General features: G+C 44.0%; 1 protein-coding gene across 1 annotated transcript in view; it reads left to right on the top strand.

Annotated features, from left to right (window-relative positions):
• The window catches only part of DNAJC7 (DnaJ heat shock protein family (Hsp40) member C7), a 55,341-nt gene that overhangs the window by 4,187 nt on the left and 26,038 nt on the right, over positions 1-25,116 (top strand). The window contains exons 2-6 of the mRNA XM_063137994.1: positions 9,369-9,457; positions 10,968-11,092; positions 11,184-11,297; positions 14,257-14,331; positions 24,903-25,021. Coding sequence (XP_062994064.1) covers positions 9,369-9,457; positions 10,968-11,092; positions 11,184-11,297; positions 14,257-14,331; positions 24,903-25,021 — 522 coding nt within the window. The remainder of the gene's footprint in view (positions 1-9,368; positions 9,458-10,967; positions 11,093-11,183; positions 11,298-14,256; positions 14,332-24,902; positions 25,022-25,116) is intronic.

Genomic DNA, 25,116 nt, shown 5'->3' with positions numbered 1-25,116 from the left:
GTGGAAATGATCTGCAGGATACTTCCCCTAAGGCTGTACACTTTTGCCATTGCATTTTCTAATTTTACAGCAACCATGGGGGCTAGGAACATGGTATTTTAAATCAAAGCAGGATATCCCAGTGCTCTACTGTATGCCACTGTATGGCAGTGCCATACAGATATGTTGGGAATCAGATGCTCCGTTTTTTGGCCCAACTTTAACCATTGAATTCACTTGCTTATCAGCTCTTCGTCTCTGAAATGATTTGTTAGATTTTCACACTTGTGATTGCGGTTCCCATGGCAGAGGGAGGCTGTTGAGTTTTACTTCTGCTTACCACTTCAGTGCCTTCCCAGCACAGCTGTACAGTGTTCAGGAGCTTAGTAGTAGTGGGAGGATCCTTTTTTAGTTCCTTGTTGTTGCCCCCGCCCCCGAGGTTCAACAGAGAGGGGGAGGCGAACTCCTTGCCCAACAAAGAGACCAATTCAGAGAGCTGGATTGTATTTTTAGCCAAGCCAGATTCTTTCTCTAGTTTCAAAAGTAGCAAGTGGGGAATGCAGCCTACATCAGCGCAGGCCTTGTAGAATGACCTCATTCAGGCTTTGACATCTGTTCAGAGCAGAAACAATCATTCATGATATCAGGAGATCAGAATTTCCCCCTTTGTTGTGGTAGTCAGAGTCCTTAGTAAATAAGTGCAGGACTCATTTTTTAAAAGCATCTCTTCTTTGTGTGTTTGCCACATTGACAAAACATGGTAGACATCTGTGGCTGCAGTTAGGGTGTTTGACCTGTGGATCCCTGTGGATTCCTCTTGTGCAAATCCTTCAGAAAGGCCCAGGGAAATTGTGTTGTTGTCGCTGCAAGACTTTGTTAGTGAGACGTGCTATGTTTCTCCTACCAATGGGATTTATAATTGAGTTAATCAGTAATGGCAAATAAGGCTCCCTGAAAGTCAGCTTGACCATCACCAATCTTCATTTGCACAATCTGACTTAGGTGCATTCTAGAGCAGACACTCAGTTCACATGAGGCCCAACACACTTGCAAGTGAACCGCATGAACTGATTGTGCATCCAGAACATGCCCCAGAGTCCTGGTTAGTAAAGTGATATTAAGCCACAGGTGCCTGTATGAAAGATACCACAGAACAATCCAATTTTATTGTGTGAGAATACTGGGTCTGTGAAGTGGTATATGTTAGTTGTGAGCCCAAAAGCATAAGAGGATTAAAAGAAACACCTAGAAAAATAATATTCACTGGCTGTTGCTCACCTTTGACAGTCACCAGAGTTTCAAGGTAGCACTGAGAATTTCAGATTTTTAAAGAGCAACTCTGCTTCTTTTCCATGTGGAGAGATGGTAGCAATGTCTGTTTTAGGCAAGGAGAAGCTAAGAAAGGATGGGGAGCAAGCGCTATGTATTGCACTTTTGCATTGTGGCATTTGTCCCTTTCGTGAGTGTCTACCTGCAGTCTGCAATTGTAAGTCCAGGCACAGGTATCTGTTGTATATAAGGACTATTCCTAAACCTCATAATTTTTCACATTCTTTTTTTTTTACCCCTTTCAACTCACTGGCCTGATTCAGGCGTAACAAGAGACTTTGGTGTCTGGAAGCAGTTTGGGGATGTATAAGGGCAAACAAGCTGAAGCTTAATCCTGATAAGATGGTGATTTGTTAGTTGGGGGAACCTGCTGATCTGGATGGAGGTGTGAGGCCAGTGGTGGATGGGGTTGAACACCCCTTGAAAGATCAAGTGCACAGCTTGGGGTTCTCCTTAATTGAGCACTACATCTGAAAGTGCAAGTGGGAGTGCTTTATCAGCTTCAGCTGATTTGCCTTCTGGAGACCGCACACCTTGCTACAGTCATTCACGTCCTGGTTACATCTAGACTACTGTAACGCGCTCGATGTGGCACTACCTTAAAGATGGATTGGAAGCTTCTGCCGATGCAGAAAACAGCTGCCCTGCTGCTGGCAGGCTAGGTAATCAGACCATATCGTACTGATTCTGTACCAGTAGGACCAGTTGCCACTGCATTCCAAGCCCAATTTAAAGTGCTGATGATCACCTTTAAAGCTCAAAAAAGCTTAGGATCAGTTTATTTGAAAGACTGTCCGCACGTGTATGAACCTGCCTGGGCCCTAAGATTGGCCGCAGTGGTCCTGCTCATGGCTACTGGTAAGGTCTATTAAATTGTAGACACAAGAGATAGGGGCTTTTCTTTGGTGGCCCAATGCTTATGGAATATCCTACTGGAGGAGGTGCACTTGGCTCCCTCCTTGACTGTTTTTAAATAGTCTTTGAAAAACTGATGGTTCCAGAATGCTTTTAAATGTATGGATGGTGATCTTTATTTTATTCTTGCTGTTTAAGTAATATTTTTGTGTTGCTGTTTTAGTTGGTTGTGTTCTATTTTTTATTGTCTTATAATTTTATCTTGTAAACCACACTGAGGATGTGTCATCTTGATAGGTGGTATTAAAATATTTTAAATAAGCAATAAATATGAATAATCCATGGTGAGCCTTGGGCTCGCATGTGTCCTCTTATCCTCTCCTCTTTTGTCACCTTGTTGAGGTCAGAAACTTTCACTTAGGATTACACAAACCACAGTTCCTTAGGACACCCAAAGTTGGAGAGCTGTGGTTTGTTTAAACCAGGGATGGGAAACTTCTGCCCGGCAAGTCAAATTTAGCCTGCCAGGTCAGCCAATATGTTAAGGCCCCTCCCTCAACCCCCCCCCCCCCCCGTAGGCTAGTGGGGAGAGGAATCCCCACTATTTTCTCCAAATAGGGATTGGAGATAACAGCAGAGTTTCACCTATGGGCATCCACAGGAATTTTTCAGGGGTGGTGGTGGTCAAAGCTGCAATGCGCAGGAGTTTGTAGTGGTAATTTGTGCACATAGTGTGCACTGCTGCAACACGCCTGTTCACTTCCCTTCTGTGTGCAACTTGATTCCTTAGTATCGCATCCCATGATATACAGAAGCCTACACAGAGTAGTAGAAGAATTGAACAGCACTAATGGGAATTGAACAGCACTAATTGAACAGCACTAATGCAGAAGAATGCTCTATTCAGGAAGCGTCATGAACTTTAATTGGAGTGAGGGATTAAAAAAAAACCACTCCACCTAGGAACAAAAGAAAAAACCCAAATGCATAGACACAGTACATCCGACTTAAGTATATCTTATGACATCACTGCCCTTATCATAAGACTGACAGCTTCACACACCTGAGATGATTTCCTTCATCTTGGAAGCATTGGTAAACACTTCCCCAACCTGGTAGCCTCCAGGTGTCTTGGACTAGAATTCCCAGCATTCCTAACTATTGGCCATGCTGATGGAAGTTAATGTTCTTCTTCGTGGTCTCTGTGCATCACACATATGGGCTCTGCGCCTGCGCGGGGCCAGCTTCGGAAACTTCACTAGCTAAAAATCTTTTTAGGCTGGAACCCCTCCCCCACCGTCTACTGAGCATGCTCAGGGCTTCCCGCCTATCTCCTCAGTTCTCTTCAACCGCCTGTGGGTCAACAGCTTGTTGGAGACTTCCTTTGGTATTGTAATACCTCAGCTAAAAAATCTATCGTTTTTTCATTCATTCACTTACCTCTCAGTATTTCTATCTTTCTCTAATAGTTAGATATATATATAAAAAAATTAATTATTATCTTGTTAGTTAGAGTGAGCGTTTGTGCTTATGGCACACAAAGGACTCTTAAAGAAGTGTTCAAATTGCGGCCAAAAGATTTCGCAAACAGATGGACACTCTCTGTGTTTGCTTTGCTTGGGGGAGACTCATGTGGTAGAGTCTTGTGCTTTTGGAAGGCACCAGGTTGGGGAATGTAGCTATAGAGGATAGCAGAAGTTTGTGGGGAGTGTCTTTAGGCAGCAAGAGGAGAAATGGGTATGCTTGAACAGGTTTAGGGTTCAAGAGAAGCCTGAACTATTCATTTTACTTTTCACATTGTTATCAGCAACTTTTTACACCAGCTAACAATACAGCTTCTGCATGGCTTGAATATTGAACTGTTACAACGTTAATTTGGAATTTTTCCTTGAACTGCACATTTTGTGTGTGGTGGCACAATTTTGTAAAACCCTGATAGCATCAGAGACCTTTTCTGGTAGATCTGGTCACTGAAGAGTAGCAAGGCCTCTGAGAAACTTGTATACCAGGTCTACCCTTCTGTTGATTCTCAACAGGTAGAACTGGAGTCAGAACAATGTCTTTCCACCACAGCTGAAACCCCAAATTCTTTCCCTGATTACTTTCACCCCCATAATGGTCCTTGAGCCAGGGATGAAGAGTGTAGTTAATATTGGGTGGTGTGACCTGCTCAATTTGCAGTCCATTCCTAGGCTCTGCTCTGTAAGCAATGCACAATAGATTCGGCTACCTTCACAACAGGTTTATTACTACAATACTTCAAAAAACACTAACTTCTTAGCAGCTGTGTGACACGTTGTCTCAGCTCCAAAGCCTGTACTAAGAAAGAGATGTTGTCTGGAGCTGCCCCTTTCCAGCATGTAACTCCTCTGCTGAGGGAACTGCACTGGCTGCCTATTCACTATCGGGCCAGGTTTAAGGTTCTTGTACTTGTGTACAAAGCCCTAAACAACTCCTCTGATGCCATGCTTCTCGCCTGCCCAAGGACCTCCACTTCCCTTACTCGGCTTCGTCCTTTTTCTTCTGCTGCCCCTTACGCCTGGAACGCTCTTCCAGAACACTTGAGAACTACAAACTCAATCACTGCTTTTAAAACTCAGCTAAAAACTTTTCTTTTCCCTATAGCCTTCAAATATTGAGTTTGTTCTGACTCTATACTGTTGGCTTTACCCTACCCGGTGCCTGTTTACACTTCCCTGTGCCTGTTTGCATTCTCCTTCCCTCTTTATTGTTTACTACAACTTATTAGATTGTAAGCCTATGCGGCAGGGTCTTGCTATGTACTGTGTTATCTGTACAGCACCATGTACATTGATGGTGCTATATAAATAAATAATAATAATAATAATAATACCTGAGAGAGCGCCTTCTCCCTTACCAACCTGCCCGGTCACTGTGATCATCCGAGGGCCTGCTCCTGGTGGTTCCACCTAGATCCATCCTCCAATTGGAACCCACCAGGGGAAGAGCCTTCAGCGTGGTGGCGCCCCTCCTGTGGAATTCCCTGCCTCTGGAGGTCAGAGAGGCTCCAACCTTGTACTCCTTTCGGCGCCTCCTGAAAACATCTTTATTCCAAGAAGCCTTTCTTTAACATGCAGCCTTGGATTTCTGTGTTGTTGTTTTTTGCTTCTTTTTAAATTTTGTTTTAACTGTTTTATTCTGTTTTTATTTTCATTATAGCTTGTACACCACTCTGAATTTTTTTCAATGAGGAGTGGTATATAAATATTCTAAATAAATAAATAAAGAGATGGGAGAGGCTCCATTTGCAAGAGCTAAAAATGGCAAGTTCCATTAAAGCCAAATACACACAAATAAATCCTTCTAGTCCATAATCAATTGCAGCTAGCACTGCTCCTCCAGAAAGTCCTTCAGCTTTTAAAGAGGTTCTACAGCAGATGGTATAGAGGGGTGACATTTTGGGCTACTTTCCAGGACTAGGGTAGTAGTAGTAGTAATAATAATAATAATAATAATTTATTTCTTATCCGCCTCTCCCTCTGGATTACTGATTAAAAACATATAAAAATAATACATTATTAAAATAACAGCCAGACACTTTAAAATTTGACTGGGTAGGCCTGCCGGAAGAGATAGGTTTTTATAGCTTTTTTAAATTCAGAAATACTGTGAAGTTGGCAAATTTCTCCTGGCAGCCCATTCCACAGTCTGGAAGCAACAGAAGAGAAGGTCCTCTGGGTAATGGTTGTCAGCCTAGTTTTCACTGAGTGATGTAAATTCTTCCCAGAGGACCTGAGTGTGTGGGGCGGATTGTATGGGAGAAAGTGACCCCACAGGTAACCTGGACCCAAACCATGTAGGGCTTTAAAGGTAATAACCAACACTTTATACTTCGCCCGGAAACTAATTGGCAGCCAGTGAAGTGATTTTAAAATTGGTGTAATATGGTCAACCCTAAGTGTACCGGTGACCAACCTGGCTGCCATATTTTGAACTAGTTGAAGTTTCCGGACTAGACACAAAGGTAGCCCTATGTACAGCGCATTGCAGAAGTTGAGCTTCAAAGTTACCAGCACGTCTTTAGGTCTTCTAACTCTAGGAAGGGGCGCAGTTGGCGTATCAGCCGAAGCTGATAGTAGGCACTCCTGGCCGTCGCATCTATCTGACCTGTCATTTAGAGCAACGGATCTGGGAGTAACCCCATCCAGAATTGGTCAACACACCTCCAAACCCAGATTAGGGCCTTTGACAGTAAGCACCTCCGTCTTGACTGGATTCAGCTTCAGTTTGTTTTTCCTCATCCATCCCATTGTTTTTCCTCCAAGCATTCATTCAGAGGAGACACACTATCCTTAGCTGACACTGTTGTCAAAGGCATAGAGAAATATATTTGGGAGCCATCAGCATACTGATAGCACCCTGTCCCATGCCTCCAGATGCCCATGAGTTTCCAACCTCTGGTGTATGAAGAACATCAGAAGTGCCCTGAGGCTGGATCAGACTGAAGTTCCATCTAGTCCAGCACTCTGTTCACACAGTGGCCAATGGACCATAAGGCAGGACATGGTGCAACAGCACCCTCCCACCCATGTTCCCCAGAAACTGGTGCACACAGGATTACTGCCTCGAATACTGGAGACAGCACACAACCATCAGTTGCTTTCAACCAATTTACCTGGAACAGATGTCAAGCTAACCGGCCTCCAGGAATTTGTCCAACCCCCTTTTAAATCCATCCAAATTGGTGGCCATCACTACATCTTGTGGTAGTGAGTTCCATAATTTAACTATGCGTTGTGTGAAGAAGTACTTCCTTTTATTTGTCCTAGATCTCCCACTGGTCAGCTTCATGGGATGACCCCGGGTTCTAGTATTTTAAGAGAGGGAGAAAAATGTCTCCCTATCCACATTCTCCACATCATGCATAATTTTGTACACTTCTATCATGTCTCCCCTTAGCCTCCTTTTTCCCAAGCTAAACAATCCCAGTTGATGTAACCTTCCCTCATAGGGGAGATGTTCCAGCCCCTTCATCATTTTAGTTGCCCTTTTCTGCACTTTCTCCAGCTCTATAATATCCCTTTTTAGGTGTGGTGACCAGAACTGTCCACAGTATTCTAAGTGTGGTCGCACCATAAATTTCTATAAAGGCAGTACGATACTGGCCGTTTTATTCTCAATTCCTTTTCTTATAATGCCTAACATGTAGTTTGCCTTCTTTACAGCAGCCGCACACTGGGTGAACATTTTCATCGAGCTGTCCATCACAATCCCAAGATCTCTTTCCTGTTTGGTCACCACCAGCTCAGATCTCATCAGGTTATACTTGAAGTTGGGTTCCCACCCACCCCCCAACATGCATCACCTTACACTTGCTTACATTGAACCACATCTACTATTTGGATGCCCACTCTCCCAGCTTTGAAGCTCTTCACAATCCCTTTGTGTTTTAACAACCTTAAATAATTTGGTGCTGTCAGCAAACTTGGCCACTTCACTGCTCACTCCTAATTCCAGATTATGAATAAGTTGAAAAGGATTGGTCCGAATACCGATCCCTGTGAGACCCCACAATTTACTTCCCTCCATTGGGAGAATTGACCATTTATTCCTACTCTCTGTTTTCTGTTCTCTAACCTGTTACTGATCCATAAGAGGACCTCTCCTCTTATTCCATGACTACTAATTTTGTTCAGCAGTCTTTGGTGGGGCATTTCTATAATTCCCACTATGTCCAGGTTCTCTTTTGAAACTAAGCACTCCAATTCTCCAATTTTTGGCTCAGTGGCTTCTAGCATTTGCATAGAAACACCTATACACAGTGTTCCTCCCCAGATGTCTCTGCTGTGTCCCTTTTTTCCTGTTTCACTTTAGCCTTTTTGATTGACTATCGTGTTCTATCCTGAACTCATCGCCTACTTGCTCCCTTTCTACATTGGGGCAATCAAAAATATGTTCAGATTCTCATCTCCTTCAGATGATTTAACCTGAACCGGATGCTTCCTAGCTCCTGTCGGCTTTCCCCTAAAACTATGGTGTAAATGATGGTCTGTGAGAACAAATCAGTATCAAGCCAATAAACACGTCAACAGAGGTTAATGTGGTCTTCTGCTTTCTCACTACCTACCCACAATTAAAAATTATAAAATTAAGTGAAGGATTGGAAAAGAGAGAGAGTTTTGGACTACTGAAGTTGTATAACTTGCTCTTTTGGACTGTCTTGATCCTATTGGATTGTATGTGCTACTTTCCTTTTAACCTATTAAAGTATGTGTAGGCAAGGGGCAAATTGGGGCTATTGTTAGCTTCTTGAACCAAGCTTGATTGGCTGCAGTAAATGTGAGCTGTATATGTCTTGGCCTTGACCTCCAAGAGCCCTTTTTGGAGATGAAATGTTCTTGGTTTCTGTTGTGTTTGCAAGCCGATGAACTGCACTATTCTAGTGAGAGCTGCCTTGGGGCGGGAGCCCAGAGGGGGTGGCCAATGTTGGGACCAGAATGAATTTAAAACTATGTTAACACACCCCAACACAACCCTCTATTGTTTGGTTTTTTTCTCTCTTTGGCTTTTTTTCTAACATAGCCTGTATTGTCCACTCAGGAATGCCATTTGCTTGGCTCTTGCTGGGTAGTGAGGAGGTGGGGCCCTGCTGAAGAAACCAGCCTAGAGCTCACAGCCTGGGGATTCAGGACTGCTTGTTTGCTTGTTCTCTCTCTCTCTCTCCCCACTCCCTTACTTATAGCCATTTTGTTTCAGTGACTAGAGTTTGAGAGATGGATTCTCTGTTTGCTCAAAGCAATCTTGTGCAGAAGAGTCCTTCAGCATTATATGTCATATTTGAGGTCAGAGTTCAGTTAACCTCTATTTGCAAAATGGAATTACTGCCTTCTCAGCTTGAGGAAGTATGATAGTACCCTCTTATAATTTGGCTGTCTCCTCCAGTCACAAGGGTGCAAATAAAGTGCCATCTTCAATAATTCAGCTGCGTGGAAACGCCATTGATACCTCTGCATCCATGTAAATAGGTGGCATTAAAGCTCTTGTTATGGGGGCTGGGATTCCTGTTCTATGTGCTCCCCATAGTAAAAAAAAAATACCCCCCAACTCACCCAGTTGATTATATTTTTAAAACCTAATAGTCAACTCGCCGCTGGCCTTAATCCGCACCATGGTTGATTACAATCACTGTGCTGGATGCTGCTACATCCTCTATGTGATGCCTTGCTTCTGTTTTTGTTTTTCAGAGAAGCCGAGTCCTTCAAGGAGCAGGGAAATGCCTTTTACGCCAAGAAGGATTACAACGAAGCGTACAACTATTACACAAAAGCCATAGGTGAGGATGATAGGGAAAGGGGGGTTGTAGGAGAGGTTGCTTTTCTGGCCTGCTTGGTCTGCTGATCTAACTACCGATGCAATTTGCCTGTGGGGATACCCTGATGCTGATCTTAAAGTCATTGATTTCCCTCTACCAAAGCTTCCGACTTTGACTCGGGTCTGCAACACATTTGCCTCAAATCATGGCAAGCAGTCCATATGTAACAGCAGGTTTCCACAGTTTGATCCAGCATACAGGGAGCCTTATAATATGTTTGTAGTATCAAGGCATCACTTGTGCCTCATGCTACACTGTGATTCTCAGGATCTGGCCCGTTATATTGGAACTAATAAGTATTAAGATATTTATGGGTGCAAGCAATTATTGCTGTCTTATTGAAAGCAATAGAAAGCAATTGAGTATGTGGGTCAGAATAAGGGCTCTTTGAGACATCTCCAAACATTGCTTTTCCACTGTAAACTACAAGCGGAATTGCTGTGGTACTTTCCACACTGTTGGGGAAAATTTACCACTATGTTCTGCCCACACCAGGGAACAGTGGGTGGAGAACGACACAACGTCGCCAAAGCTCTCCCCTCTCTTCTCTGCTTCTTTTCCACCACTTTGTGCTGAGGTTTTTTTGTTTTGTTGTTTAATATAAGTTTGGTTCGATTCTCTGGAATTCCTCAATTCTGGAAGATCAAAGGTCCATTGCGGCAACATCCTTTACCGTGATTTATCGTTAAAATTCATTTAGCAGGGCCTTGTGTTTTACTCCCCTGTAAGCGTCCCCCAACCCATTTCCCCCTCTCCTCCTTGACTGCAACCAGCCACCTCCTTTTTCTTCATTTCACTTGCTCCCTGCCACACCTCCTCCTTTCCACTCCCCAAAATGTTTCCTTGCTGTATAGCTGCTGCATAAAATCGGGGTGGGCGAGGGGAAGACATTTAGTGGGGCCAAGTGCTAGCTCAGCTCCCAAGACAAGCCTCAACGTTTTAAAGTATATTTTAAATTTTAATCAAGAAGTATGAAGGAAGACCCAGCAGTGAATTTCTGATCTTCCAGAGTTGTGGACTTATGGGGGAATGAATAAAAAAAAAAACACCCTCCATTTTAGGGGGGGGGGAATAAAACAAAAGAATTATTTGCTGCTGCAGCAGCGGAGAGTCAGAGGAAGGTGCAATCAGCTTTGAGCAATAGATAAATGCAGCTGCTGGCAACCCTAAAACCATGAGAACGTGTCCCCCAGGAACATCACATTACAGCTACATCCTCATAAAACAACATAAGCTCCCAAATTCAGACGGCCATGCCGCAGGTGGTTTTTTTCAGCATTGTGTAAGAAAATACAGGAGAAACCAGGGGTGAGGGAGGAAATGGGATAACTGCAGGAGATGTCATGTGCTCAGCTTGAACAGTCTCTCAAAGAAGGCAAGTCTTTAAAAGCTCCATCTGGAAGAGCCCTAAGATGGGAATGCCTGCTCTGTCTGTCTACTAACTACTATCCTGTTATATCATGTCCTCTAGATACATGTCCTAGCAATGCCAGTTACTATGGGAACCGAGCTGCCACTCTCATGATGCTAGGCAAATTCCGGGAAGCACTGGGGGATGCCCAGCAGTCGGTCAGGATGGACGATAGCTTTGTGAGGGTATGTGACCCTATGAGTGCATCTCCCCTGGTGCTAATCCGCAATTGCAGCACTCGCCATCAAGTTTTTTCTTTCTTCTCTGTCTTCTCAGGGACACCTGCGGGAGGGAAAGTGCCATCTATCACTGGGGAATGCCATGGCTGCCAGCCGCTGCTTCCAACGAGTTCTAGAACTGGATTATAAAAATGCACAGGCTCAGCAAGAGGTAAGACTCTCAAGGCTAGTTTTGCCTTTAACTAAATGTGAAGTTCAGTTTTAGATTCCAGTTGGAATCCATAGGTTTATAATTTCCAGAAACCCAGTTTGTACCCAGAAGAGTAATGCATAACAATTGAGTGTGGGCCATCAACTGAAGACACAGCAATCATTTGCCTGGTGAAGATGCATCCACTTTGCCTTTAAAAGAACTTATAGATGGAACTTCTTGGGTCTCTTTAAGAACTCACTGTTGCTCTTCCAAAAAACGCAAGAAGCTATGCCTTGCCCTTGAATCTGCTTGGACCACTTCTCAAAATTATGGATTTCTGAACCAGACAAGACATGACTTAGGGCTAGTGCATATTTAATATTCCTGATGACTTACACATGGTTATGGTTGGGGAAGAGGCTACAGAAATGTGTGTTTCTTCTCCCTTGCCCCTTCCCTCTCTGGTGCAATTCTTCTCCTATCCACCATAATCATTGTGTGTAAGCATCAACTTTAGCTACAACTAACCAGTGCTTAACCATAACTAACTAGATTTAAACCTGCTTTCAAACTCCTGGTTTATATAAACACTGGTTAGCATAAGACCAGTGCTAATATAAGCTTTGACCATGGTTAAGATTGGTGGGTGGAATTTTCTCAAGGAGAGGAGGGCCTATTGGAGGAAATGGGCAAACCTTCTACCCATCTCATTAGAAGATTAAAAAAATCTTAGTGTAAGTTCTTCCGTCGAGTGAAAAAGACCAGCTAGCTTGCGTTAGGCCTTGCCTCTGGGGCCAGGAAGCAGTCTCCATCTTTGGCTTCCGGAGGAGGCGGGCCTCCCCCGTTTTTAAACTCCTGCCTCTTAGTGGGAGGCAGACCGTACGTGGCTCTCACAGAGAGCCATTATTTTTAAAAGGAAATAAGGAATGAAAAAGTCCACAACAAAAGGAGGGAAGGACAGTGTGATGGTCTCTAGTGCTTCATTCATCCAGCAGATGGGTGGATGCTGGGGGAAGCAGGAGGCTCAGCCTCTACCCAATTTCTTTCCTTCCTGCCACTGGAGAGACATGCCAGAAGACCACGCAGCAGAAAAACAGCTCAGCCCTGGCAGCAGGCCCATGCAATCTGGACAGAGGACCTCATGCCTTCTAGGTAACAAAGGGAATGGCAGTGTCTGTGACCCACCTCGCCAGGCAGCAGCCAGGATAATAGCTGAGTGGCAACCAAATTGGCCCCCACTTCGGCTCAACATGGCCTCCACACCAGGCCCGTTGGATCTGACGGATAACCCCACCACCTGGCAATGTAGGTGGTGACAGCCTCCCAGGAGGCCCGGAGTGACAGGACAGGAGGCCACTTTCCTCCTTCCTGTCCCTCCTTTCCCGAGAGGGAAAGGGAGGCCTTATTGAAACCATTGAAGGCACCCCTGCTCAAGAGGTTCCAGGGAACCGAAGGGCAAGAGGGAGTCTCCCCCAGGGAATCCACCCCCAGCTGCAGCTGCCAGGTCACCAAGCCTGAAATCTCTGAACCACTGACTAACCCCTACTGCCTCTATCAGTTCTGTCTTGGATTGTGGTCTTCCACCCTGATTTGCTTTGATATTGGACATTTTAATATTGATTTTATTGTATTCGTTTTTTCTTGTATCTGATGGGGTTCTTCTATATGCTGCCTTTGAAAGACTTGTTTACTTAAAGGCAAGATGAACTGCCCAGAGAGCTTTGGCTATTGGGCGGTATAAAAATGTAATAAAATGTAATAAATAAATAAATAGCCTTAAATAAATCATTTGAGTTGAAGCTGCCTCACCAGGGGAAGAGGAAGTCCTAATTACAGTTCCCCAGGAATTGAAAAGTGCCATAGAACAAAGAACACTGAAAACTTTCATAAATATTGTTTGTGTGTCTTCAGATACATCAAGAAAAGTATAATCACTGGAAATTTGATTCTTAATTAAATATAGAGAATCTCAAAAGTTTGTACAGGTTTAAGATTCTGTGTATCAGGTATTTGTCTATGAAATTCAAAATGTGCAGAAAATCAGTCTTCTGTCTTTTGGAAAGACAGGTTTTAAATGTGTTAAATAAAAATAAATCAGCAACTCCAGTGACCTCTGTGGCTTAGAGTGCCTTGGGGTGCAATCCTATGCATGTTTAGGATGCAAAGTCCTACAACTCCCAGCTCGGAGCTGTAGGCCTTTTTTCTGTCTAAACAAGTGTAGGATTACACCTTTAGGCTGGTATCCCGGTTTTGTGAACCGCCCAGAGAGCTTTTTGTGAACCGCCCAGAGACCTCCGGCTATTGGGCGGTATAGAAATGTAATAAACAAATAAATAAATAAATATCCTGTCCAAAGATGCAAAACTTCAGCTCTGGTAACCCCAGTGGTGGTCCCCCAGTTATGGAACACTCTCGCTAGGGAAATTTGCCTGGCACCAACACTGCTTTCCTTCCTTCACCAAATTTAATTTAATTTAACTTTTTTTACATAGATTTATATACTGCTTTTTATTAGGCTATCAAGTAGTTAACAGAAAAGCACAATAAAATAATCACTTGCCGACTGGTGAAGAGAATTTTTTTCTCCTTGGTATTTAAATCTTTGCGATTTTAATCCCTGCTATACGGTGGTGGTTTTTAATCCCTGTCAATTTCAGAGATGGTTTTATCACCTCATTTTGACTGTATTATTATCACGTTGGTTTTATGCTGAATTTTAATCATGTTGGCTTTGTATGTGATTTTGCATTTTATTGTGGTGGCTTTGTATTGTATTGTGCTTTTTAGAGCTTAGTATTGTATTTTGTTCTATTTCAAAATTGAATTACACCTAGATAATCTGTATTATAGGCATTTTATAAATTTAATATAATGTCATTACCTTAGAATTTGTGCTAAGGACCTAGAAAATGCTAGTGCTAATGCACATTAAATTGATAATGGTGGAAACTGATAATGATCTTGCCTTCCCTTCCAGATGAACAACGCCAGAACTGTCCTAGAGTATGAGAAAATTGCTGAAGTTGACTTTGAGAAACGGGATTTCCGAAAAGTATGGCTGAAGATGCCTTGCCTTGCCTTGAGTCATTTGTTATATATATATAATTTATTTACAACATTTGTATACTGTTCCACGTCTTCACAGATTCCCAAGCGGTAAACAAGAGATAAAATGAACAAAAGATAAAAAGAAGAATAAAACATAGAATCATAGAATAGTAGAGTTGGAAGGGGCCTATAAGGCCATCGAGTCTGACCCCCTGCTCAATGCAGGAATCCACCCTTAAAGCATCCCTGAGGTGGATTCCTGCATTGATATTAACATTATTCTTTTAAAAATAGAGTGCCGGTAAAGCCAAGGCTGATCAACCAAGGAAGGCTTCCAGGAAAAGAGCTGTTTTCAGGAGGTGCCAGAAGCAGCACAGTGTTGGCACCTGCCTGACCTCCAGGGGCAGGGAGTTCCACTGAGAAGGGCCAACACCCTGAAGGCTCTTCTCCTGGTGGACTCCAATCTGGCCTTAGGTCCAAGTGGAACCACCAGGTGCAGGCCCTCGGATGACCTCAGTGATCGGGAAGGTTGATAAAGGAGAAGGGGCTCTCAGGTATCCTGGTCCCAAGTTGTGTAGGGCTTTATACACTAGTACCAAAACCTTAAACTTGGCTTGATAGCGAATAGACAGACAGTGCAGTTCCCTTAGCAAAAGAGTTGCATGCTGAAAAGGGGAGGCTCCTGATAACAGCTGAGCTGCTGTGTTCTGCACTAGGTCCAGCTTCTGGAGCAGCTTTAAGGGCAGCCCCACATAGAGCGCATTGCAGAAATCAAGTCTTGAGGCTATTAGTGTCATTAGTTCATACCATTCATTTATCTAGACTAATATTTCCTACTCTAGCAGCAGCTCTCCAAGGTCTTAAGCAGGGGTCCTTCACATCTTTGCTATCTGTAAACATTTAAATGGAAATGGTTGGTATTGAATCTGGGATTTCTCTTGCATGTAAAGCATGTGCTATAACAGGAAGCTGTGGACCTGCCCATAAAAATGAAAGACAGCAACAGCCAGATACATACATATAAATATGCGTGTGTGGCTATTGTTGCCTTTCTGAGTGCAGGAAACACTAGAGAAATGGGGTGAGCAGGGCACTGGAAGTGCTCCTCTCCTCACAGAATATGAAGGAACTCCAAAGGAGTATTCCTTTAGCTTGTTGACATCTGTTTTGGCAGGGCTGCATCAAGGGAGAAACAGGTGTTGGTGGAGCAGTTGTACATCCCCATTCAAAACCTGTAAATTAGGTGTTCTTTGTCATTGTCATAGAAACTCGCAAGACAAGTGAGCAAATCTGCAGTCTTCCCCCAAATATAACTAATATCTGATGAAGATTTGTCAGACTGGGGGCAAGTAGCAAAAGGGGGAGGAACCCAGTAGAGTTTTATTACCCCCATTTACTGAATACAAGGTTTGGCCAGTTCATTCTCCTTTGCCACAATGCCTATCCATAATATCTGTAAGCCTTTGAGGCTCTGTGATGGCTTATATCAGAGTTGTCTGGACCCAGAAAGTCAGTTTCATAGAACTAAAGAACATAAGAAGTGCCCTGATGCTGGATCAGACCAAGGTTCCATCTAGTCCAGCACTCTGTTCACGCAGTGGCCAACCAGCTATCGACTAAGGACCAACAAAGCAGGACATGGTGCAACAGCACCCTCCCACCCATGTTCCCCAGCAATTGGTGCACACAGGATTACTGCCACAAATACTGGAGTTAGCACACGACCATCAAGGCTAGAAGCCATTGATAGCCTTCTCCTCCAGGAATTTATCCAACCCCCTTTTAAAACCATCCAAATTGGTGGCCATCACTACACCTTCTGGTAGAGAATTCCATAATTTAACTATGTGCTGTGTGAAGAAGTACTTCCTTTTATTTGTCCTGAATCTCTCACCAATCACCTTCATGGGATGACCCCAGATTCTAGTATTTGGAGAGAGGGAGAAAAACATCTCCCTCCACAGCATGCATAATTTTGTACACCTCTATCATGTCTCCTGTTAGCCTCCTTTTTTCCAAGCTAAGCAATCCCAGTTGATGTAGCCTTCCCTCAGAGGGGAAATGCTTCAGCCCCTTAATCATTTTAGTTGCCCTTTTCTGCACTTTTTCCAGCTCTATAATACCGTTTTTTAGGTGTGACCAGAACTGTCCATAGTATTCTAAGTGTGGTCGCACCATAGATTTGTATAATGGCAGTATGATACTGGCCGTTTTATTCTCAATTTGTTTTCTTATAATGCCTAACATGGAATTTGCCTTCTTTACATGTGCCGCACACTGGGTGGACATTTGCATTGAGCTGTCCACTGCAACCCCAAGATCTCTTTCTTGTTTGGTCACTGCCAGCTCAGATCCCATTCAGGTTATACTTGAAGCTGGGATTTTTGCCCCAACGCGCATCACCTTACACTTGCTTACATTGAAGCACATCTGCCATTTGGATGCCCACTCTCCCAGCTTGGAGAGATCCCTTTGGAGCTCTTCACAATCCCTTTGTGTTATGACAACCTTAAATAACTTGGTATCATCAGCAAACTTGGCCACTTCATTCCTAATTCCAGATCACTTATGAACAAGTTGAAAAGAATTGGTCCCAATAGTGATCCCTCCATCGGGAGAATTGACCATTTATTCCTACTCTCTGTTTTCTGTTCTTAAATTACTGATCCATAAGAGGACCTCTCCTCCTATTCCATGACTGCTAAGTTAGTTCAGGAATCTTTGGTGAGGGACTTTATCAAAAGCCTTTTGGAATTCCAAGTAAACAATATCCACCAGATTACCCCTGTCTACTACATGTCTATTGACACACTCAAAGAATTCTAGAAGATTAGCGAGACAGGACTTGCCTTTGTGGAAGCCGTGTTGATTCTTCTTCAGCAGGACCTACCCTCCTATAGGCTTACTAATGTTGTCTTTAATAATGCTTTCAACCAATTTACCTGGAACGGATGTCAAGCTAACTGGCCTGTAATTTCCAGGATCTCACCTGGATCCCTTTTTAAAAATTGGTGTTATATTGTCCATCTTCCAGTCCTCTGGTACAGAGGCTGATCTTAGGGACTTGTTGCATATTTTTGTGACGAGGTCTGCAATTTCATTTTTGAGTTCTTTGAGAACTCTAGGGTGGATACCATCTGGGCCTGGCGATTTATTTGCTTCCAATTTGTCAATAAAATTGAGAACTTCATCTTTTGTCATCACTATTTACCTCAGTTCCTCAGACTCCTTTCCTGAAAGGCACAGGCATTTGTCCTGTATCCTCTGCTGTGAACACCAATGCAGAGAATTCATTCAGCTTCTCTGCGATTTTCCTGTCCTCCTTTAGTACTCCCTTAACTCCATCGTCATCCAAAGGTCCAACTGCTTCCCTAGCTGGTTTCCTGCTTCTGAAATATTGAAAGAATTCTTTATTGTTGGCCTTTATATTATTAGCAATGTGGTCTTCAAAATGCTTTTTCGCATCTCTTATTGTTTGCTTGCATAGCCTTTGTGCCAGCTTGTGCTCCCTTTTATTTTTCTCACTTGGGCAAGTCTTCCATTTTCTGAAGGAAAACCTCTTTTCTACAATAGCTTCTTTGACACTGCTTGTTAACCATGCTGGTGACCTCTTGGACTTGGTGCTACCTTTCCTAACCTGTGGAATACATTTTAGTTGAGCTATTATTGTGCTTTTGAGTAAGCTCCATGCATTTTCCAAAGATTTATTATTATTAGTAGTAGTAGTAGTAGTAGTAGTAGCAGTATCCCACCTTTTGCCCAATACTGGGCCTCAAGGCGGCCTTATAAAGTTTAAAACATACAATATATATATATATATATATATATATATATATATATAAATAAATAATAAACAAAAATGTTTTTAAAACACAACAAAATCATGTCATTAATGTACATGGGGGTGGGGGCAGATTACTCTCCAAAGGCCTGCTGGAACAAACAAGTTTAAGCCTGCCTCTGAAAGCCCATCAAGGAGGGAGCCAGCCTAGTTTCCCCAGGAAGAGAGTTCTAAAGCACTGGAGCAGCCACCGAGAAGGCCCTCTCCCATGTTCCCACCAAGCGCGCCTGTGAAGATGGTGGGACTGAAAGAAGGGCTTCTCCAGAAGATCTCAAAGCACGGGCAGGCTCATAAGGGAGAATACGGCCTTTCAGATAACCTGGACCTGAGCCATATAGGGCTTTATTTAACCCTCTTGATGCCCCCTTTCATCTCTCTTTTCACCAGTTCCCTCATTTTAGAGAAGTTTCCTCTTTTGAAGTCAAATGTGACTGTGTTGGACTTCCTGGGCAGTTTCTCACTTAAGTATGTATTGAATCTGTGGTCACTGTTCCTGATTGGTTCAATGATATTTACATCTCGTATTAGGTCCTGGGAAGCACCACTTAGGATTGTGTCCAGGGTTGCCTCCCCTCTGGTCAGTTTCATGACCAACTGTTCCAGGGCTTTTAGAACATCAAGAAATTTAACTTCTTTGTCATGACTGGAATATGCATTTATCCGGTCAAGTGAGGATAATTGAAGTCACCCATTATTATAACACTTGCTCAATTGGAGACCTCCCTGATTTCATTCTCCATCTCAAGCTTACCCTGAGTAATGTGGTCTGGGTGGCGATAGCACGTTCCTGGCACTACATTAGTTTTGGGGCCCTGTATTGTTACCTACAGCACTTCTGTGGAAGAGTCTTCCCCATTTAGGTGCTCTAGTCTACTTGACACAATGCCCTCTTTGACATACAGGGCAACACCGCCCTCAATATGCCCCTCTGTCCTTCCTGTACAGTTGTTATCCAGGAATGACCATATCCCACTGGTTCTCTCCATTCTACCACATTTCTGTAATGCCCACTATGTCCAGGTTCTCCTTTGAAACCAAGCACTCCAGTTCTCCCATTTTGGCTCAGAGGCTTTTGCATAGAAACGGCTACACACGGTGTCCTTCTCCAGATGTCTCTGCCGTGTCCCTTTTATCATGTTGCACTTTAGCCTCTTTGATTGGCTATCATGTTCTATCCTGTACTCTTGGCCTATTTGCTCCCCTTCTACATTGGGACAATCAAAAACATTTTCAGATTTGTCTCCTTCAGATGATTTACCCCGAACCGGATGCTTCCCAGCTCCTGTCGGCTTTCCCCCAGGATTTAGTTTAAAAGTTGTTCTGCCACCCTTTTTATTCAGCGCCAGCAGTCTGGTTCCATTTTGGTTTAAGTATAGCCCGTCCCTCTTGTACAGGCCCGGCTTGCCACAAAATGTTCCCCAGTGCCTAACAAATCTGAACCCCTCCTCCCTGAACCACTGTCTTATCCAGGCATTGAGCCTTCTCAGCTGCACCTGGCTGGCTGGCCTTGCGTGTGGAACTGGTAGCATTTCAGAGAAAGCCACCTTGGTGGTCCTGGATGTCAACCTCCTGCCTAGCAACCTAACTTTGGCTTCCAGGACCTCACGGCTACATTTCCCCACATGGGTGGTACCAACATGGACCACAACAACTGACTCCACCCCAGCACTCTCTACTGTGCTATTTCGATGGCATGGGATATTCGCAGCCTTCACTCCAGGCAGGCAATTCACCAGGCCGTCTATACACCCATCACAAACCCAGCTGTCTATGTGCCTAATGATTGAATTTCTCACTACCACAAGCCCCCCTCCCTCCAGAGGCACATCCTTGGTGCAAGAGGATATTTGCACACCTTCTGAGGAATGGGCCTCTTCTGAGGGATCATTTCCCTCTTGCTTGGAGTGACACCCCCTTTCCTCGAGACCTGCATTCTCCATGACTGCAGAGGAGCTGTCACCGATGGAGTGGGACATCACTATTCGGTCCCTGAAGGTCTCATTTATCAATCTCTCTGCCTCTCTTAGCTTCTCCAGGTCAGCAACCTTGGCCTCAGGGGAACGAACTTGTTCTCTGAGAGCCAGCAGCTCATTACACCGAGCACACACCCATGATTTCTGTCCAGCAGGCAGGTAATCGTACATGTAGCACTCAGTGCAATACAGTGGGGAAGCCCCCACACCTTTGCTGGCTTTCTACCTTCATAACTTGGGTTTTTTATTGTTATTGCTGTTATAGGGTTGTTTACAAGGAGTTTGTTACTGGGAGAAGGTAGGGAGTTTATTTAGAGCTTAGTGTTTGTTTGCTTGCTTGCTTGCTTGTTTGTTTTAATTTAAAGTTATTAATGTGTGTAGGGAAAGGAAGAGTTTACTGCCCTGGCTTCCTCGCCCTGCTGCTAGTCTCGCCCAGTTGATTAACTTGCATGTGTCCTGACGCTTTGCCATTGGGGCTGAGACACTTTGCCACTGGGTTTCCTTCTGCTTGGAGAGTTGGCTCCTTTCTAGTGCGCCTGCTTTTATAGATGGGCTCAACTGCTGCTGCAGTGGATCTGATTGGAGGGAAGCACGGGAAGCTGTGTGTAAATTCCTGGTCGGCAGTAGCTTCCAGTGGCTGGGAATGTAGGTCAGTTGGCTCCCCAAGGAATGGGGATTCCTCTTTAGAAAGGAGTAGTATCAGGGGAAATCCTCTACTCAATGGGTCATAGAAGGGGGCAGCAGACAAAGGGTACGTGATCTGGGATTCCTATTGACGTGGTGTCTATTGAGGACAGAGGACTACTCAGAGGAGATCCTCTACTCAATGGGTTCTTGATTTGGGAAGGATGTGGCTTGCAAGGCGTGAGTTTTATTTTTTAATTTATCATGATGAGGGTGATGATGTGTGCGTGTATGTGTTTTTATCATTATTCTGTGTGTGTATATTTATTTATTTATTTATTTTATTACATTTATATACCGCCCCACAGCCGAAGCTCTCTGGGCGGTTTACAACAATTAAAAATAGTAAACATTAAAAGTATACAAAAATTAAAAAAACATAAAAACAGTATAAAATAACAGTATCCATTTAAAAACAACAATTCTGGGGTCCATTAAAAACAAACTTAACGTTGTTAAATGCTGTTAAAATGCCTGGGAGAAGAGAAAAGTCTTGACCTGGCGCCAAAAAGATAACAATGTTGGTGCCAGGTGAGCCTCATCGGGGAGATCATTCCACAGTCAGGGGGCCACCACCGAAAAGGCCCTCTCCCTTGTTGCCATCCTCCGAGCTTCCCTCGGAGTAGGCACTCGGAGGAGAACCTTAGATGTTGAGCGCAGTGTACGGGTAGGTTCATGTCGGGAGAGGCGTTCCATCAGGTATTGCGGTCCCAAGCCATGTAGGGCTTGTAGGGTATATATGTATATATGTTGTATATATGTTTTTAAAACTAAGTAATAAACTGACTTCTTAAACTTTAAGAATTAGGACTAAATCAGTGGTTTTCAAACTTTCTACCTTCAGGAAATGCTTGCCATATTTGTCTAAGAACCCCTGCACATTTCCAGTAACCTCCCTTGTTTGTTGCAGACGTTTCTGAGAGGAGTTCTGAGGTGCACTATCAGTTTACATAGAGCACCGGTGAGGCTTGTTGGACCTCACTGTAGCCCATTAGGAGTTGAGAGTGAACACACCCAGCCCTCTTCTGTGACACCCTTGAGGAGGATCAATGGGGTGGGAAAACCCTCTGACAGGAAGCTTGTCTGCCATTACTTAACTTCTCATTGAGGAACCCCAGTTTGAAAATCACTGAGTTAAAATTATCATAGGCCGCAGAGATGCAACTGATAATCTTTTGACTTCTTAGAAAAATTAACTTTTTCTCCTATGAATAATAGTTATTTTAAGGCAATTTTTGTCAAGAGACTGCCTCACTTTCTCTCCTAGCTCTTATCTAATTATCCACCCGCAAAGGGATAACATTTATCACTAAATGTAAACCCATCTGCGAGTGAGCCAGATGGTAGAAAGCCATTCTCCAGTAGATAGCCTTGGGCGAAGTATTCCTGTTTTGCAGGATGATATGGGCTGGTGAGGGGTGGGGATGGAGAAAGAGAATGGCTTCCCCTGGACCACCCAGTAAGAAGCTTAGCAAGAATTCAAATGTGGTTCTCTCAGATTTAATGTCTAATGCCTTATCTGTGATGTCTTCCCTAGGCATCAGTTGGAGATAGGTTTGTCTCCCCCATTGGACTGAAAGCTGTAGGCCTGCCTCTGGATTTTAGCTTCCCTGAGTCTGCCTTGAGGTCTGCCTTGATGGCTCTTGGGTTATCCCCACATGCCCCCTACGCATAGTCAGAGTACATCTTAGGGCAGAACAACTTTGCCCCTCCACCCCATGACCTCAGTGATAAGGCCTCCATCCATCCTAGTGAAGTCCTACTTCACTGCCTCCTAATTGCTAAGAGCAGCTGGCTGGCCAGAGACAATCTGAAGTTTGTCTTAAGAAAGAACCCTGCCTTGTCTGAAACTCGAGCCAGCTCTCCCCAGGCTTCTGTGTCCCTTAGGCAGCGTCAAACGTGCCCTTTGTTTCTAGAGAAGAAGGACCTCCTTCCCATGGCCTCCATCATCTGGAGTGTCTCGGCTCTTCCCGCAGCACCCAGTGGTGATGTCACCTATGGGAAGGGGCAGGGGACTGGGGAATTGAGACTCCAGCTGAGCCTTAAGCCAAACAATGGCCTTTTTCTTGTGCAGCTGTCTCTTGCCTAGAGCAGCAAGAGAGCCCGTGAAGTCACTGATTGAGGCTTGGAGCTTGAGTTAGTAACTGTTTGTCATGGTAGTTTCTGCTTCAACCCACCCATTCTTGTTTTAACACTCATGGCCTGTTGAGTTTCTAGTGCTTCACACTTCTAGTGATCATAGTGAGAAAAACAGGTCGGGAGGGTAGTTCCTCCTGTTTCAGGAAAGCTACTTTCTGTTCATAACACAAGAGTATGCAGAGCAGACACAAGGTTATACTAGACATGATAGCAGGTCTGCATGTTTAAAACCAAATCTGCCCCATCTCATAAAAAGTGGAGTATTGGGGAGGGATCCAGTTTAAAGAGCAAAAGTGGCACAGGTGAGGAGTTTGGAGCACACTCGTGTGCACACAGCTCCCCGCCCCTTGCCCATGTCTTCTCCATTTTTCTCCAGCTGGGTTCCTAGGCTTGGAGAAAATAACTTCAGGTTGTTGGGCGGTAAGTTGCTCTTGCTTGGCAGTGCCTTTTGCTGTTACAATAAAACTTGTACCATTCTGGGTTTAAACGCACAATCTGCTACTATCATATCTAGTTTGACTTAAAGACTCTGTTATTTTTACCCTGACTGCAGTGTCATAAGAGCAAGGTTTGCCCTTGGGTTTGTATCCTCAACGAACAAATGTGTGTGCTAATAGACAGCTGCCCATATATGTCTAAGAGGCAGTTCATGCACATGCTCCGCCATACTCATGGTTAGGGAAGAAGCTGATGCATCAAGCATCAAAAATGCACGTGGGGCTGATATACCAGGTGGGCCCCAATTCATGCAGTCTTTCCAAAGAAGAATTGCCAAAATCAGACCTCTGCAGAGCATGCGCACCTTTGCATGTTATTTCGGAGGAGTGTACACACCTCTTCCCTGTAGAGAGGATTGTCAGCCAGGTACATGTGTAAACTGTCCCCAAACAGTGGTTAGCAGCTATTTAGTTGGGCTGGGTGAGACTGTACCCATGGGACCGTGCAAACCAGTTGAGGTGACATGTCGTTATGAGGCTTCTGATATGCCTGCCCTGGCAGTGCAGAGTTATCAAGCCATTTGGGGTTGGGATCTCAAGTCTGAAACCTTAGTTTTGGTTCACAGTTTTATAATTTCAAACTTAATTCTTGGCTAAGGTGTTGTCTATGCTGCAGGTGGTTTTTATCTTAAGGGCAGGGAAGAGGCTTATGAGCATCTTTATTTTAGAATATTCTGGAGAAAATTAGACTTCAAACTGACTTGTGATGAATCTCCAGTCTTCTTTTAGATTTCTAAGAGCCTTGCTGGATCAGACCAACAGCTTATCTAGTCCAATATCCTGTTTCCTACAATGGTCAACCAGGAGGTTTACAAGTGGGGCATGAAGGCGATAATCTGCCTCCTAGCAATTAGTATTAAGAACATAAGAGCATGAGAAGAGCTATGTTGGATTAGACCAAAGGTCCATCTAGTCCAGCCTTCTGTGTACATAATGGCCAACCAACTCTCAACCAGGAACCCACAAGCAGCACATGAGTGCAATAAGAACCCTTCTGCTCATGGACCCCAGCAACTGGTCTACTACCTCTGATACTGGAGGTAGCATAGAGCCATTAAGACAATTGATAGGCTTACTCTCCATGAATTTGTCTAATCCACTTTTAAAGCCATCCAAATTTGTGGCTTTCACTATACCTTGTAGTGTAGCTTATCTATGGGCTATGTGGAGAAGTACTGTCCCTGAATACAGTCTCCATTTAGCTGTCCTGGTTAATAGCTGTTGATGAGTCTGTCATCCATGAGTTTATTCCATCAACTATGTGAAGAAATACTTCCTTTTGCCTGTCCTGAATTTCTTTCAGTACAGCAGTCAGCATTTTTGCTCATGGGCTGCCATTCTAGGCTATCCAAGTACCTTGATCTTCCAGCAAGCAGGGAACTAACTGTTATCTTCAGCATCTGAACTTCATTCTCACTGGCTGTTTCCCTCCCCCCACCAGGTTGTCTTTTGCATGGATCGTGCTCTGGAATTTGCCCCAGCCTGCCACCGGTTCAAAATTCTCAAAGCAGAATGTTTAGCGTTGTTGGGTCGCTATCCTGAAGCACAGTCAGTTGCCAGGTAGGAACAGCTGTGACAGCCAGAAAACAACACATGGTCTTGTAGCACCTTGAAGACTAACATGTTTATTTATTCGGGCATAAGCTTTTGTGGCC

Source organism: Elgaria multicarinata, chromosome 11 (genome assembly GCF_023053635.1).
Source record: "Elgaria multicarinata webbii isolate HBS135686 ecotype San Diego chromosome 11, rElgMul1.1.pri, whole genome shotgun sequence".
Lineage (NCBI taxonomy): Eukaryota > Metazoa > Chordata > Lepidosauria > Squamata > Anguidae > Elgaria > Elgaria multicarinata.
The sequence above is the reverse complement of the archived record's forward strand: the minus strand, read 5'-3'. Positions and strand labels throughout refer to the sequence as shown.